Source organism: Papilio polytes, unplaced genomic scaffold (assembly GCF_000836215.1).
Source record: "Papilio polytes unplaced genomic scaffold, Ppol_1.0 DF823879.1, whole genome shotgun sequence".
Taxonomy (NCBI): Eukaryota; Metazoa; Arthropoda; class Insecta; order Lepidoptera; family Papilionidae; genus Papilio; species Papilio polytes.
Genome location: NW_013525325.1, coordinates 515536 through 532820, shown reverse-complemented (window position 1 = coordinate 532820; position 17285 = coordinate 515536). Strand labels below are relative to the sequence as shown.

The 17285-nt window shown below is 35.9% G+C and overlaps 1 protein-coding gene across 1 annotated transcript; it reads right to left on the bottom strand.

Moving 5' to 3' along the window:
* Positions 1–3301: 3301 nt before the first annotated feature.
* LOC106103062 lies at positions 3302–16683 on the bottom strand. The gene is made up of 6 exons (XM_013282718.1): positions 16370–16683; positions 9636–9799; positions 9322–9420; positions 5213–5371; positions 4544–4717; positions 3302–4346 (listed from the first exon to the last, which is right to left on the bottom strand). Exons 1-6 carry the CDS (start codon positions 16614–16616, stop codon positions 4164–4166), a joined length of 1026 nt encoding a protein of 341 aa, XP_013138172.1. The 5' UTR covers positions 16617–16683; the 3' UTR covers positions 3302–4163.
* Positions 16684–17285: the final 602 nt, after the last annotated feature.

Sequence of the window (17285 nt, the reverse complement as noted above, 5' to 3'; positions counted from 1 at the left end):
TAAACGATTGGATACTACAATATTCAATCGCTTAAACAAGGTGGTAATAATTTCGGTAGAAAGCCTTGAATTATTAAATCGAGTCGTAACTGAAATAAAAAAAATCGACTAATCTCTATAGGTATAGTTTCTAAGCCTACAATAAGATAAATATCATACGTTTAGCAAGCCCTGGATAAAGGTATGCGCCGCACTTCCTGTCATAGTTTCGAGAGTGTTGTAATGTTCGAGATAAAACGTTGTATGTGAACATAGTTACTCATGTCGGTTACGTCTTTTCACTGCTGTACCGAAACAAGGACGTCTCAAACGGATCGTGTATGACCTTAGGAGACAAAATAATAATTGCCTTCGTCAATCCCGTCTGGGTTTGATTTAATTCTACTTTAAGTGCTAAAATGTCACAGCGGTTAGTTGATATAATTATGTAGAGATGTATATTTTTAAATGTAATGCGATTTAGTAGGGTAAATACTGTTAGTGCTTGTAAATTTTTGCTTTTTATTAGTTCGTAGTTAATTTGGATCATGTAAAAATTTCTCAGCATTATCGATTTATAAATTTTCTAACATATTAGATAGATTATCTTGTAAAAGTTGAGACGTAATTGGTCAAATTAAATGAAACTTTTTAGCGTTAGGAATAAACTTTTTATTAAAAGAATATCTATTGTTAAAAAAATAAAGCTTACATTCGTAAATTTGAATAATGATAATTTAATTATCAAAGTTTAATTTAAATATGAATATGGAAATAGCTAACTACTCAATTTAATTTTGACTTCAGTGTATCGTTGAGCGCTATGTCCGTTTGTTTGTTCTGAGGGCTTGCAAAGTACACAGATAATGTCAAACAAGGATTGTTGGCCATCACTGTCTTCTCTTTTGTGAGTGTTTGCCTACTCGGTCACGGCAGACTTGTGGTTTGGCGCAGGTGATTTCAATCATGATCTACCCATTTTTTCCTTTTTTAAACAGCACATAAGCGTCGTGGGAAAATTTGATGACGTGGGTAAGGATTATGAGTGCAAAAAATTTTGCGCACTAGTGTTCTAGACGACAATACAACTTATGGAGTTGTTATAATAATTGGCAATATATTGCCAAGTACACAGATAACTTGACATTCAATCGTAATAAATTTAAGTTAATTAACACAAAAAATAATTATTGTACAATTCCGAATTAAGCTCTAGGCTTGTATCAGAATGTTTAAGTTTACGACAATATAGAAAATTGGATTCAAACCCTCGACCGAGTAGTTTGAAAGACCCTTAACTGGGCTATTAGTGCTTCTTCCTTTCTCGCAGTGTTTTATTATGTATCGTGATTGAATAATTACAATCGACACGGTGGTCGGCGGCGCGTTGTTAACATTGATACTGTGTAGGAAGTGGACAAGATCAATGGACAAGATATATCCGTACGGTTCTTAAAGAGTTGATTCACAGGCAAAACGGTTGATTAAAAAAAAGATTGTCACGTGCGAGAGGTAGCGCATTAACATACCCTCTTTTTTCGTCCCAGATTCGTGACACGCCGTGTGTGAGCCCCGTGGTAAATAATAAATCTTTCTAATAAATAAAACAAGGGAACGTGAGCGAGATAAAGAGTGCAAGCGCGTTCGGTGCGCCCTAAACGCCATTGTGACTCGCCGACGATCGTTAAACGAATGTGAAAATATTTTGTGCCTTTTAGGGTCCGTCGAGATGAAGAAGCATTTTGAGTCGACAAATGGGTACTTTATCGATAACGAGACGACATATTTATATGATTCAGTTTACATAGACCTTAGATAATTCTTGATCTGTGTCATCTTTGATACAAATGAGTTTTGTGTGGGGAAATAATTGTATAGGAAACAAATCTATTTTATCTTAATCGTGAAATGACTACAGTTATGATGACCTAAAAGAAATCATTGCAGTTTTATTCAAGCAAACATTACACCCGAATGTATGTATTTGATTCGATGTTGTGATGATGATGGATTAGTGATGGTGAATGAAAAAAAACCAAAGACCTGCTATATATCAATATAATTGTTTCCATTTGTTTATAAGCAATAATTATATGGATTTTAATAAATAAACATTGCGGTAGGTCAAGCTATATTACTTATCTTGTTATTAATATGCAAATATGTGCTTCGCAGTGACGAGGTCGCGACACGCTCCGCGCTGTAACGGTCGAAGGATATGGGATGAGAATAACGTAAAAGTTATGTTAATCCTACAAATAAATTTTAGTTCATAATACAACAGCTTTCGCACGCGATTTCTTCCGAGCGGTGTTTAATAAACTTCGTAGACAGTATATGTGCCCTTCAAGACTTCTACGTCTGTGTTAAATTACGTAAAGACCAGTATAACCATTTTGGAGATTCTATCAAACATCGATTAATTTATATAATTTCGTATCTTAATAAGAGTATTATAAAATTGTAAAATTAACATATGCAAAATATTATCTTCTTTTAAATTTCAAAGTCCTGTAAGAAGCTTAATATATATAGCGCAGGTATTTTGCCCCACTTATAGAAAAGATTCGGTATCGAAGTAGGAGGTTAAACCCAATGCACTTTTTGGCTCTTCCGACTAATCAACAAAACTAACTTAGCACCTTGAGGACTCCCGGCGACAACTGAACATCACTAATTTATCAGACAAATATGGCGGTCGAACGTTTGATCGGCGCAACCTCTTGCAGAAGCAGAACTATTATAGACCAACAAATAAAAGTCACACAAATTTGATTCTTAATGACATATGTTAAAGTAGAATGTATGTTAATAGGTTTCGGAATTTCGTGAGTATTTTTACTATTTTTCGAGGTGCCATCGCCTCCCGCTCTAATTCGTCGGGGCGACAGTCACCAACGCAAATATGCGTCGCTTTGTGAATATCTTGTGTAAAGATTTGAAATTGTTTCCAGTCCCGACTCATGGGAACTGGCTTGCAGTAGGGTGGTCGTTCTAGGACTACACTTAAACAACTTTTGAATAAATAAAATCGCAAAGTGTGGTTTTATGCGTTATAAAACAATAGATTTTTTTAGATAATGCAATGCCAAAGTTTCTTTATTAATTATAGTCTGACTTAAGTTAGATGTTGAAGAAATAATTTCTTAGGAAATAGAGTGGAGCACATGTTCATTTTATTCACTGTCATTCGAACTAATAAAAAATTTAGTTGTTATATTTTTAGGTATACCCATTTAATATGTCACCTTCTCGTAAACCTAACATTGTGTATGGAAAAATATGGTCCAAAGGTAAAGGTAATGAAAGAAAACAAATGAAATCAATTAAATGAAATAATAATTTAATTTCACAAACATATGGAGTATGTTTGCTCCAGTTATAAATACTATTTGAACTATACAAATAATGATTAAGTTATAAATACACTGGCTCTGTACTTTACAATAATATAATTAACAGCTCTATTAAAGCTAGTCATATTTCATTGGATTTATTTAACAGTAGTATAAATAGTTAACAAAGAGTCAAGTAAAATTAAAGAAACTAGGAATTACAATTTACATTAAATTAATCATTCGCAGCCTCAAGCGCAGTCACATGAAGACACGCAAGAAATATCTCTATCAAACTCATCTCACCAAGTACAAGCGACCGCAACACGATACAACTCAATAATTTACTAACATCGAACATAACTCCATCAAATTTGGTGGAATGGAATTTAATACTAATCAAACCTAATATTAATAGTACCTTTTACAAAGTAATCGAAACTAAAGTGGAGAGAAAGCAAGAAATAAATAAGTTAAGACCTTGACTAGGATATCGGAAAATTTAGAATGTCGTCTGTTAAACAATAAATAATACATTTTAAATTCGTCACTATTTACACAAAAAAATAAAAGGAACTAATTCGTTCTAGACCAAAATGGCAATGTAATGGCAAAGTCATTTTTCTACTACGTATCAACAGCCAAATATGCAAACAATTGAACTAGGAGGATTCTCTGGTCGGAGCTAGCCGACTGAGAGAGTGGCGTAACTTATAAATGTTACGCTAAGTCCATAACAAAAGCACCAATAATTATGTAGGCGTCCAAACGCTGGTCGAGTAGTCGAGCAGCAGACCCGCAAAATTGAGCGGTCTTCACGTCTCACTCGTTTAGTTACAACTACCAAGCTTACGCCTTTGGAGTGACCTTTGAATCGTACATCTTCTGGAACACTTGCGCCAGATAGTCCAAATAGTTGAGAGTATCCCGGTATATAAGGAGGGCGACCGTCAATTTATCCTCAGTCTTGAAATTGGGGAGCTCTTCATTAGGTAGAGGGAGTATCTCCAATTTAAAAGACTTCATCACTTCCTGCAAAAAAGAAAAACAAATGTTTAAACACATAGAAATTTCTAAATGAAACATTCCGTGTTATTAAATTTGTGTCTTCTGTATATGTGAAGGACAAACTTTTTAAATAACACTATTAAAATAGACCTAAATTACTTTTAAATATTATTAAAGAAGGTTTCTTCGAAATTATTGTAGGATTTGTTGTGAATACTTACGCTGAATAAGCAGAGAACTCCTCTGACGTTATGCATGGTGTGATTGATGTTCTCCTTCAGACTGGCGTCGGCGACGATATTGTCGTTGAAGACCTCTTTGTCGATGCCGTGCAGCCCTGCGAGGACCATCTTCAGTCCTTTGTACATCGGCGGCAATACATCTTCAATATGACCCTGGGAAGAAAAAGAACATCTTCCATTACTTTAATGAATTTTATGACCATTTTTGTTATCATATAAAATAATAGATGTAGAAAAAATTCTGACATAAGTTATGTAAAGCTATTTTATAAGTACAAGACACTAAGAAACCTATAGACTTTATCATATCCTTAAGGTTTACGTGTGCATTATCAAGTCGATATAATATCAAAAGATTAGGCCTGTGAATAAAACGTCCATATTGCAAAACCATTGTGTTCTCACGTAAACGATTGTCGGCTAACAACAATGAGAGCCACCGACGATGTGACTTCTTTGAAATCGATTGAAAAACACACGAGGATGCACGTTTTGGCATCAGCGGATTTGTCGAAACTCGATTGATACAGAATCAAACATAAGACGATATAAACAAGGTCAATCAAATTCAGATAAGCAATTTTATATTTACATTTTAAAGAATCTTAATGAAGTAGTAAATATCCACATTATTGTATAAGAACTCACCATCAATTCGTTCATCTTGTCTTCGGGTATGGGCTTGTTGAGTGTCTTTCCCTTGGGCAGCACGTCCTCCACAAAGCCGGGGAACTTGCGAAGCCACTCGTACTCGGTCCACTCCTGCAGCAGCCTCTCGTAACTATCGTAGCTGTGCAACTTTGACGCCTGCAAACAACACAACGTTTCAAATAACTATCAAATCTATACTAATGTCATAAAGAGGAAAACTTTTTTGTTTGATTGCAATGAAATAACACAAAAATTATTGGGCCGATTTCAAAATTTTTTTCACCGTTAAAAAGCTACGTTGTCAGTGAGTAGCATAGTTTATGTCATATATTATTTTTTTAATTTCACGCAGACGAAGTCGCGGGCGAAAGCTAGTTATAGATAAAAGATTAGAAGTATTTGAATCCAAGCCTGACCACTAATGTAACGCAATCCATACCTCATGTTGTTAGAGTACAATTTTGTTTTTTTTTTTTAACAATTAACTAAAACAAATTTATTTTTAACTCTTGTCTTAATTTTGTAACTATTTTGTTTTATTGTATATAACAATCTAAGCTCTATTATACGATGCATACAGTATTATAAATCGGTATTGTGAAGCAGCTAGTCCCGTTGAATTCTTTGAATGAAGAATTGAACTAGTTCATGTAATGCGTTGATTGGTTTTCATGGAAAGAGTTTCGATTGAAAGGAAAATGGTGATCGTGTCTTGTAATAGATTCCTCTTCACAAACTGCTATAAATATAGAAGCGGTTAAAATTTCACCAGTATTCTGTTTACTATCGTTCTATGTTACACGAGGTCTACATAATATCAAGGTAATTTATTTTACGACTTTAATTTTAGCTTGATTGCTTATCTTTAATTAGGTAGAGTAAATCATGTAAAGATGTTCATATACTGTTTATAATTAGATAGGATAATACGTCGAAATTTACCGTCTATACGATCGGCGAATAATTTAATGTCACCCAAGGTCGTGTGAAAGATGAGATCGAAACCGGAGGCCTGACCACCACCGACATGTCACGTAACAAACAATTTCGACATTAAAATTTGACACTATGCCCAAGCTATACGTGACCGATTGTACTTATACAAAAAACAACTTTAAAATGTAATCCGTAGAGTTTAAACACCCGTGTATGATCGCAACAGACGGTGGCAGATGCAATAGTAATGCAACAGATTGTCCCTTACGTATCGATACGTAGTATAGCCGTGTAGTTATATAACAATGCGACTAATTAAAGCCAAAAAAATCGTGACAAACAGTCGAAAATCGACGCCTTTTGAAATGTTCTTATCTCGAAATCGACGCAATGTTCGTGATTCACCCGAAATTTATGACCAAACGTTGTTAAGGTTCCATACACATTGGGAAATCTGAAAACGGTGGCATGATAAGAATTAGTGGAAGAGTTTTGTAAAATAAATTGCCAAAATCATTCTTGAAATTAGACATTTTGCAAGCGATGTTACAATGCTTACGAATGTTATTTGTTAATGTAGAAAATATTGATAAAAAATATTTTAAAATTATACTTTAAAGCCCCTAATAAGTTCAACACGTCTTCATATATTAATCAGCAAAAGTATATAATTTTTTCCAAAGCTCGTAGATAATAATTGTATTGTTTTGAATGTTAATTATAATATAATAAAATGCTCGATCAGTCATAATTTAAACGTAAAATAATTCATTAGCGAGCTACGTTAAAAACACAGGTGTTCGTCCGGTTCATTACACCATATCCGAAACGATTTATCTATTCGTCCTTATTGATAGCACCATACCATATTAATTTCAATAACGGCAATAAGTAATCTAATTATGATGTTCAAACTAAGTTATTGAATATCAAAACTAGATATTTTAATAGAATAAAGTAATACAGATAAATCGGTAACTTGTTACGCTAGCTAATGTAGAATTTATCTCTGTTTATCCGTTTCGTAAACCTGTGAAAGATATATTAATTACAAGTAATCAGTCAGTATGAAGGCATTATTTCTGATAATGATTAGTAAGACATCCGAGAGAAGCCAGACCGCGTTCGGAGGTACCGTGGGTGGGCGGCGATCTCAGAAATCCGATGACATTGCGTCCGGATACCTAGCTCGAAACATCGGAAGCTTATCAAATAAACAGGCACACACGCGCGCCGCGCGATATGTTTACAACACACATGCTCACTCCAACCGACGCCGCAGACAGCCTGTCGCCCGTGTGAACAACGCTATCGCTAAGTATGTACATATTATAGCCGGCGTATAATTCAACGTTTATATATATCTAGTTACTATGATACGATAAGCGAGGCCGGTGCGCGCATCGCTCCCGCACCGCGTGCTCTATAACGCGACGACTACGAAACTCTTTTGATGGATATCAGAGTAATTCCAAACTTTAAGTCTTGATGCGATAATATTTTGACAGCGGCCTCCGAGAGGTTCACCTCGCGTCGCATTCACACGGTGGTCAGTGCGGAGTCACACACTACCGGTAGGGTTCGTTGAATTTGTTATTGCCTTCTCCGTAATGGCGACCAGTTATTATTTAGGAATGACTTGACGACGGATGTGATACCTCAAATAATTTGGATCTTATCTTTTTATAACCTACATTGTTGCTGTTTATTTACACTCTTTGTCTTTGTTACGTAGAGTGATGTAATAAAGTTTATTTAAGATTATTATTAATAAGTGTAATGTATCGTTCAAATTGGTAAATGTACGCGGAACAAAGGGACCGAAAACGTCCTTGGCGAGCGGGGCGATGGTATATCACAATGGAGGTTCATCGCCTGCGAGCTTTGTCCGAATCGCAATAAATATGATACATTAGTAACGAATGACCGACATTATGGGGAGAGACAGAAAAAAATGGTCGAGCAGGTGTGTAGCGCAATACTAATGCGCAATCAGTATGCGTTGCGTACGCGCATCGTCCTGTACACCGTTCCGGCTACTGTGCGTCGATAATGTCATTTTACGAGGCGGAGGCAGCGGCGAGCGGACAGGACGTCGCCGTCGTTACGACCGCCGAGCCTATTACAAATGCCACCGTACCTCATGCGCAAACCTCGCGACGCACCACTGCACGAATTCCGACGAGACGCCACCGGCGTTCCACATCCATCGAACCTTCGCTTCCACGCGACTCACTCGCACTGTCGTTTCAGACCGAAATGTATACAAACCTAATCGTGACGCTCGCAGTCCGAGCGACGCTAAATACAATAGTAAGGAGTCATCCATAAATGATTCGAGGCGCGACAGCGACATCGCATTATTGCTCGTCGATCGAGCCACCTTACTTCCGATTCGGAAATATTATTATGTTCTCAGGATCAATACGTCAGAGTTGTCTTATTATTTACACTTTTTACGACTCGTGCTTCATCTACATACGCGAGGCGATGATTTATCGGTTTTCGCATGTCGTTATACTAACTGTTTTTGCAAGTCAATGCTTGTGATAACAGAACTATAATTGCAAGCTGCTGAAAACACTTAAGCGGTCACTTCGCCGCTGCATTAATAGCGTCACGTAAACGCAGTGCAAAATTATAATTAAAAGAGAGGAAGCCGCGGCCGGACGTGAAGCCGCGAAACCGGCGGCGCCCGCGCCGATGCAATCTCTCCTGCGCCCGTCGCCCGACGCCCCATGCCCGGCGCGGTGAGAAATCGGCACTAAAAACGTGCACGTCGAGAATCATTAATGGATGAAATCTCGTGAGAACAGGAATCATACGAAACAAGTCAGGTCGCTGTTTAATAGCGATGTATCAAGTTCATCAATAAAATGATTGGCAGTATTCAGTAAATGGAATTTCATTCATAAATCGATAAAATCGTACTAAACGTTTGAGTAGGTATGCATTGATGTGGTCAGTTTAAAGCAGTATCGGTATTGGCCGGCTATAGCAGGCTGCGTCCGTTCATTTAGAGCGACGCGGCGGGCATATCGATGCGACGCGAATACTACGTCTCCCCGCCCGCTGCCCGCCGCCCGCCGCCTCCGCCTGTCGTCGGCTCCGTCAATGAAAGCGAAGAAAGATTCTTCACGTCTTCGGTCAATAATAAAAATCGGACTTACGAATTTATCTTTGTACTCCGCCGTGGTTCTGAGTAAGTTTCTTGCTTGCAAGGCGACATTCTTTACAAGTTTCGGCGAGTAATTTAAAGGCGGTCTTGACTGAAAAGAAAGAAAGGATTCTATTAAAATTCAGTCGATGTTTGTTTCAAGTATTTTTATGATTATTTGGTAAATTAACCATGATGATAATTAACTGTTCGATTTTTTATGAAAGCTTTTTTTTTTAACAAAAGCTTTACGAAGATACTGACTGATATGAGTTTCTAATTAAAAAAATAACACTTCATAAGGGATAAACGAAGGAGTGTACTCACGTTAGTTTTTTCTGTGTTGTAGTCGCAAGGATTGGCCCAAAGTTCGTTCTCTTGCGCGTCCGCGGCGCGTCGTGAACGCTCCATGATGCGCGGCGCCGCCGAGCACTGCGCGGGCAGCCCGGCCAGCAGCAACAGGCACACCGTCGCACAGAATTTGACGTATCCTGAGGATCAACATATACTGGTATATTGCAATTGCTTTAAGTAACGTACGCAAAGGGTCACTAGTATACTACTATCTTTACAAAAGTATTTTATAAATACTTAATACAAAAGAAATCAGGCTTTCTTTTTTTCTGCGCGTGTAATTTATATTTTTCATTGAAGTTTATTTTGTATTTCATATTTTAAAACAATTGTTCTTGTCTACACAAATATTATAAATAGAAAATATTTTTTATTTTTGTATGTATTAAAATAAATTAAAAACCACTGGGCCGATTTTGTTTTCTCTGTTAGAAAGGTAATTTACCTACGTGTAACATCGGCTATATTTTTTAATTTCACACGGACGAAGTCGCGGGCAACAGCTAGTACTATAATAATTGCGGTTTATAATGTTTGCTATGTTATTTGTAGTTTTGCACCTAACATCTATATTATAGTTGTCATATAAAACAGTTAATGTATGTCAAACATATTATTACGCTCGTGTCATTTTACCGTAATAACAGTAACAGAACGAGCGCTTATAGGAATAGTATCTTATGAAATTGTTACGTAGGAAGCGTGGCTCGTATGAAAATACGTTGCATCTCGTCAATGGAAACGTCAATGGAACTTGTTCGTATGCGAGTCGCGCGATGCTATCGATTATGGTAATCGTTGAACATCCGATGAATAAATACATCGCGGCCCAGAGGTGGACAGCCTTTGCTAATTGTCCGGTGAACCTAAGTGAATCACTAATGCGGTAAAATTTTAACATACGGACATAGTTCCGATTTCAAATTCTGTATCGAGTTTAATTTTAAAAAATCAGTTCTCACGATTAATATTTATAACTTATGTAACGTAATTTTTTCGTCTAGTATATGATTGTGTTTAAATAAATATTTTAATGTTCACCAATTTTTACTTTTTAATTATTCTTAATATCAGACTGGCTTTCGCATTTTCATAATGTCAACCGAAATTAATTCTTGAAATAGGGTAGAGCATTTGCATATTAATCTAAAAATATTTTTGAACCAGAAGATTCATAAATGTATGATAATAACGATAGTTTTCATAAACTTTAGCTTAAGTAAAATAAGTTTAGAAATCAAATTGAAATTAAAAGATCTCTAAAGGAAATAACTCGTATTAACGTTTACGTGTAAACGTAACTGACCTTACTTCCTATCGTAACGAATGAAGTTGAAGACGTAGATCACTTAACTTTTAATTGCACCTCACTTCACGGAGGAGTTTACGAACAAAAAGGCATTAGTAACTTACTTTACGTAAATATATTAAAAATACGCTTTCCATACGATCTTAGTTACATTAATAACTTTATCAAATAAATTTTAAAAGTTCAAATAACTAAATGCGATGTACTTTGGTGAGGCTGCTACTGTTACCAGTATCCATTTGAACTGCAAGTATTACTTGTTTAAACATTATGCATGAATCACATATTACGTCTGGTGTACGTGACTCACGGTACAAAATTTTACACAGTTTTGTTGTAACGTAGGTAGACCGTTACGTCCATTTCACTGCAGCATCCTTGTCTCGTTACTAGTAATATATTTAAAGAACGCACAGTAATCGACATACCTTACATCACCATATTACATATGCATTTTTTATCTTCCGATAATTCGCAATTTTGTAAATCAGATAAATCTGTTCATGTTTCGCCTACCGTACGAAAATTGTATGCCTGTTTTTTTTCCTGTTATGTCTCGTTAGCCTGTTTTGCAGCGATTTTGCTCCTTAGCCCCGGGGCGCAGCGCCGCCTCAAATAAAAAAGTAATATAGTTATAGGGCTCGGTGCCGCTTATTATTTAACTAAGGCCAGTGAACGGATCCTGATTATCTCACGCCCCTCTTAGATGTCGGATAAGGACATCGATATAACCCTTTTCGTCTCGTCCCCGTCCAAAACCCAAGATCGTTCGCGTAAATGAATTATGGTCATCGGCTGCGGTAATTTAACTAGACGAGATTCGGTCGTGAAGGTTGTATCGTTTAATTGACACGATAACAACGTCGTTACAGTTGGAACACAAAAGGCGACCGCAAGGCGGAGTCGGGCAATAACGATCATGTCAAAAGGAGGCCCGACCGACACACAACACGCGTTAAACACACGATCATAACATTTTATTAGTGCGCCGGTCGAAAGCAAGCAACCGCGAGACCGCCGTCAAAAGTTCAACTAAAAAAAAACAACAGGTCAGCTCGTAAAAAGACGTGGAGTCACCGTGAGAGCCGCAAATATTTCTTCATTCTTGAAAAACATATTTGAACATATCGCAAAAACACTATCGATGACATTGTCTCGCAACTGTAGACCTAATTAGACATTGTGTGTTAAAAACAAACAATTTAACATCATAAAAATAATTATATTAATTCAATTAATGGATCCGATAGTACTTTATAATCGAAAAACGATTCAGTTTCATAAAGCGACGTACATAAAAGATCAGTAATTACGATCTCAACAAAAACCATAATATGAACAAAGTGGAGACTCGATCGAATTCCTTAGCCCATTGAAGATCTGACCGGGGACCATAAAAACCGTAGATACCTACACGTAGGTAATACACAGGTTATAAGGGGGCATAAAAAAGTAGGGACCGCGTCGGAGGTCGGTCCGACTACCCGAGAAACAAAGAATTCGTTTATTTTTTAACAGCTCGCTCGTACACAAAAGGAGGCAGCGCGCCACGAAAAACGACCTAAACGAAAGCACCTTGTTAACCTTTTTAAAAAGAAATCGCGCGCTCGCTAACTAGAATTTCGGCTCGAAAACCGAGAAAACTTCGCACCGTTCGATCCATCGACGCGGTCGGCGCCTGCGCAATCATTATGTAAATTTCCAATATGAACGAGTTAAAAAACTTAAGAATGAGGAGAAGATTTTGGTCGGTTTCATAAGATAAATCTTTTATTAAAGAAGTTATTCTTTATCCTCATAACAAGCCGCTCGTGTGACGTAATAAATTGTTTCATTTAGCCATAACAAAGATTTGCCTTGAGTCGTTTTATTTATTTGTTGGTATCGACTAACAACCGAAGGCTCGTAAAATTTGACGGTGTATAATAAGGTCCATTATCGCACGGAGACGCGAGCACCAGGTTGTATGGCGAGACACGCTATTGATACACTCATCATTAAATGAAAATCACTCTAAATGGTAATGGCGCTTCTAAGTCGATCGACTTCGACTCCGGCCGCTTTGAAATTATGGAAACGAGCAATGTGCTAATTTCGTCAGAATTAAATTTAATAAGATAACAACAGATATTATATTCTGCAAATAACAACTTTTTAAACGGTTTTTTGGAAGATGTTGGTATTTTAAGATAGAAAAAAGTCCGGATACGCGTTACAATATAAAACACTAGCTGTTGCTCGCGACTTCATCCGCGTGAAATAAAAAAATATAGCCTATGTTACTCACTAATAACGTGGCTTTCTAATGGTGAAAAATTTTTTGAAATCGGCCCAGTAGTTTTAGAATTATTTCAATACATACAAAAATACAAATCTTTCCTCTTTATAACATTAGTATAGATTGTATGTATCTATACAAAAGCAATGATTAACAGTAATTAAAGGCAGATGGATAGATGTTATTATGTCAATTTCCTCATGCACCGTACTCCGAATAGAGAACAAATTTTTCCCCAATACAGGAAATTAACATTAACATTTATATCGGTCTTTTTACGGTCAAATAGGTGGCGTTAATGGCGATACACAGATACTTTAGAGTTGTGACAGTTTTTATGTAATTAATTAAACCGAATTGAGCATAACTACTTTTTGTATTTATCAGATCGAACACTTTCGAGTACACTATCACACCTAAACTGTGACAGACTTAATTAGAATAATTTATAACATTAACTCAAATCTTACTAATATTATGAGTGCGAATATTTGGATGGATGTTAGAGTTTTTAACCTAAACTGTTGTACGGATCTCAATGAAAATTGACTTACATGTAGAACACAAAGGCGATTTACTTTTGTTTTTTTTTCAATTCCCCGCAGACGAAGTCGCGAGCAAAAGCTAGTATGAAATGAAATGTAAAACAATCGTAGATAGATATTCTATTAACTTACTTACATTCGTTAGTTTTTATAGTTTATTTTTTTTTTCTTATCTTTTAGAAGTTTAATGAAGACACACACATACTAATAATGGCTCCTTAATAAATCATAATAAGATGTACGAACAAAGGTTTGTTATATGAAGAATTAATTGTCTACAGCATATAGTAATATAACGTAACCTTCAATGCGAATGCAGTTCCTATCTACGGGCCTGAACCTAAACCTGATGTTTTTTTACCTTTACCGGAACTAGTGTGGGTTTTTCGAGGGCCTACGGAATATTTTCCGACTCGCTCGGATTCGATATCAATCAATGGCGTCACTCTTAGACGGTGAAGTTAATTTGTAACTTCCGGGAAAATTTATCGTTGACCTGATACAGTTCCTTCGTATGCTTGTTTATTATTAGACAGATAAAAGATATAATTACGATGCTTGTTTTTTTTATATTCATTGATTTTATTCATAATGCTATTAAGGCTGCTTATTCATGCTTGGCGTAAATTAGACGCATGCATACTAAAGCAAAATAAACATTAATAACAACATTTAATACCAAAAAATAATCTGAACAAGTTTTTATCTTTAACTATACTTGTCAAAGCCATTGACTTTTCCGAGTAAAAAATGTATACAGAAACATTACGGCGCATCTAAAGCAATAAAATGAGTAGTTGTTTGTACGAAACATATAGCAACGTAACTTATTCTACGCCTTTTAATAAAATATATCATTTCACTTTTCTCCAAAACTAGTTACAGCAATTTTCAAAAACACTTGCTACATAAAATTGTGAATATATTTTCATATTACATCAATTAGTTTATTAGTATTTTTTCAACATATTAACAGATGTTAGAATAAATTACCCAAAGCAACTTTTTGCAGTTACCATTACGGTTGTATTGTCAAACATTATAATTTAGTACTAATCCTGTCTTTAAGTTATTGCTATCCCTAATAAAGGTAATTACACAGGTGCACTTCTATTGTTGACGCCGACAAGTCTGAAAATGATTTTTATAATTATGTATATTGCATTCAAATTGCATGATTAACTTAAATAATTCTATAAGTAATTTCGGTTAGTTAATGAATAGATCATTTTTAAGGTTATATTTTTACAACTAATTAGTATATGTAAGTACTACTGTTTAGTGTAGAATTTAAATTTATTTAAATTAATATAATAATTATGGTGACTAGGACAAGACTAAATATGTCTTCATGTTTTAAATTATTGTTTGAATTAAAATGATTGTTTATATTATTCTGTTAAATATTCTGTATTTAATTTGAATAAAAAAAATATAATATATATTAAGCGCGAATAGCCTAATGGTTTGGGATACGGACCGATCTTGCGGTCGAGGGTTCGAATCCCGCCATTCGACTATTGTCGTGAACCATATCCTAGCACAAGCGTAGAGCTTAGTTGGAATGGTTAAAGAAAATATTAGTGAATTAATAAAAAATCTACTAATATTTTTTATAAAAAAAATAGATGAGTTAAAATTACAAAGCATTTAACTAGCGATAATTCAAGATGGTTATGGATACACATTGTAAACCTAAACTACTAAAGTAGAGACTATTTTTAAAGTTAAGTTAAGATATAAAGCACAGAAAATCTAAGTTGCGATAGAATTACGAAACGGTCCCCTCCTAGACTGGACATAACTGTACTATTAAAGGTTAAAAACATTTAGTTAGATATCTCCGTACATTTAATTACTGCTTTAGTCCCAGTATGTTAGTTTATCTTCGCGTTCAACATTGTAGAGTCGACTATCGAGCAAGTTTTTATTCGTAATGTAATCGTAAACGTGCGCACACGCCAATACATACGAATAGACAGATCTTGCGAACTGTTTGTTTTATCAAAGTACTGTCATTATTTGATATGCGATTAGATTATTAAACAGCTGTGTTAGGATAGGTTAAGTATGAACTTCCTTTTAGAGTTTTACTATAAAATTATATCTTTAATGTTAATAATTTTTTAACAGTAATGATTTCCGATTCCTCCGTCATAGGTATTATTTTCCGGTACGAAGTAACAATAATCAATGTAAAATTTAAAACTTTATTACTTTCCTAAATATATTTTCTATTAAGCATGGCAGACTCGGCTAACTTAGACCGTTTCAACAAGCGAGTGCTTTTATGTTTTGTATAGACACATATTGAAAAAACATTTATTTGCTTAGTGGTATCTTGTACTCGATTTTCTTACAAATTTTACGGTGAAAATTCTCATTTGGTTTTAGTTAATTTCGTGAAAAAAAATAATTTCAAAGCTAAGATAATTTCTGTCACTGAAGTCTTATAAAATTAAATATTCTTGTTATTATAAAATGTTAGGTATTACATTAATGTAGCATTTAGGTTATGAGTTCTTGAATGTTACTTTTTATATTTATGAAAAAAATAGGCTGAAAATATGCTTACTGCTTCTGGCAGAACTGGGTCTGTAAGGTCGACATTTTTCCACAAAATCACTATCACAGTCACTATATTGGCTACTTAATCTAGTCCTAGAGCATCGTTCACAGGCTGTCTGGGTGTGCGTGAGGTGGCCGGCTGGGGGCCCGCGGCGTGAGCTCGACTCCATCTTAACTCTGACGATCACTGTCCCGGTTTGTCTGAAGAGCGCGAACGAAGGTATACTATCGCAATCCATTACAATCGATCGCATTTGACATCCCCCGAAAATATAGTGGTGCACGCGACGTGTCGGGTGAGCGACTAAATGAATCGGAGTGACGGCGCGTAAAATAAAGCCTAGTACACGAAGCACATGGTCGAGGCAGTGGGGCGCCGTTCGGCGAATAGCCGGTGGAGTTCACCACGGCCGGCCAATGGTGGGCGGAGGGCGGGCCGAGCCCCCAGCCCACCCTACCACTGCTATGTACCGCTCGAAGGACCTTCGGGTAGATAGGGGTTGTGGGGAATTCAGCACTGCGGTACCTTGACACCACTTTTCCTATGACATTTGAATCCGGCGCTTTCGAAAACTTTCCGCGACGAAGTAGACCTCGATGACTTAGGTGCGGCCTTATTGTTTGCGTCAGCATTGATTTTTTTAACTCATCGAATTCATTAATGAAATCAATGGGATTTTATGAAGTCATATCCGTCTCAGGTGGTTATTTCAATATCGTATTTCAAAGCTCTAATCTGCTTTTATTCTGAACAACTTATTATTTTTTCTGTAAGGGAAATATTTTTACGGTGTTATTTTGCTGATAAATATTTTAAATCTTAAACAAGATGTTTTGAGTAATAATGAGTTCAGAATTTCAGTGATTCGTAAATCAATTAATAACTTTTAAGCATGTTGATTTTTGATTGACTTCCCAAAAGA

Excerpts from the sequence above, each read along its gene's own strand:
- LOC106103062 (XM_013282718.1), bottom strand. The coding sequence starts at position 16,616 with ATGCGATCGATTGTAATGGATTGCGATAGTATACCTTCGTTCGCGCTC. Across the intron at positions 4,718-5,212 it reads ACAAGATGAACGAATTGATG|GGTCATATTGAAGATGTATT; the intron begins GTGAGTTCTTAT and ends TTTTCTTCCCAG. Across the intron at positions 4,347-4,543 it reads GAGTTCTCTGCTTATTCAGC|GAAGTGATGAAGTCTTTTAA; the intron begins GTAAGTATTCAC and ends TCTTTTTTGCAG.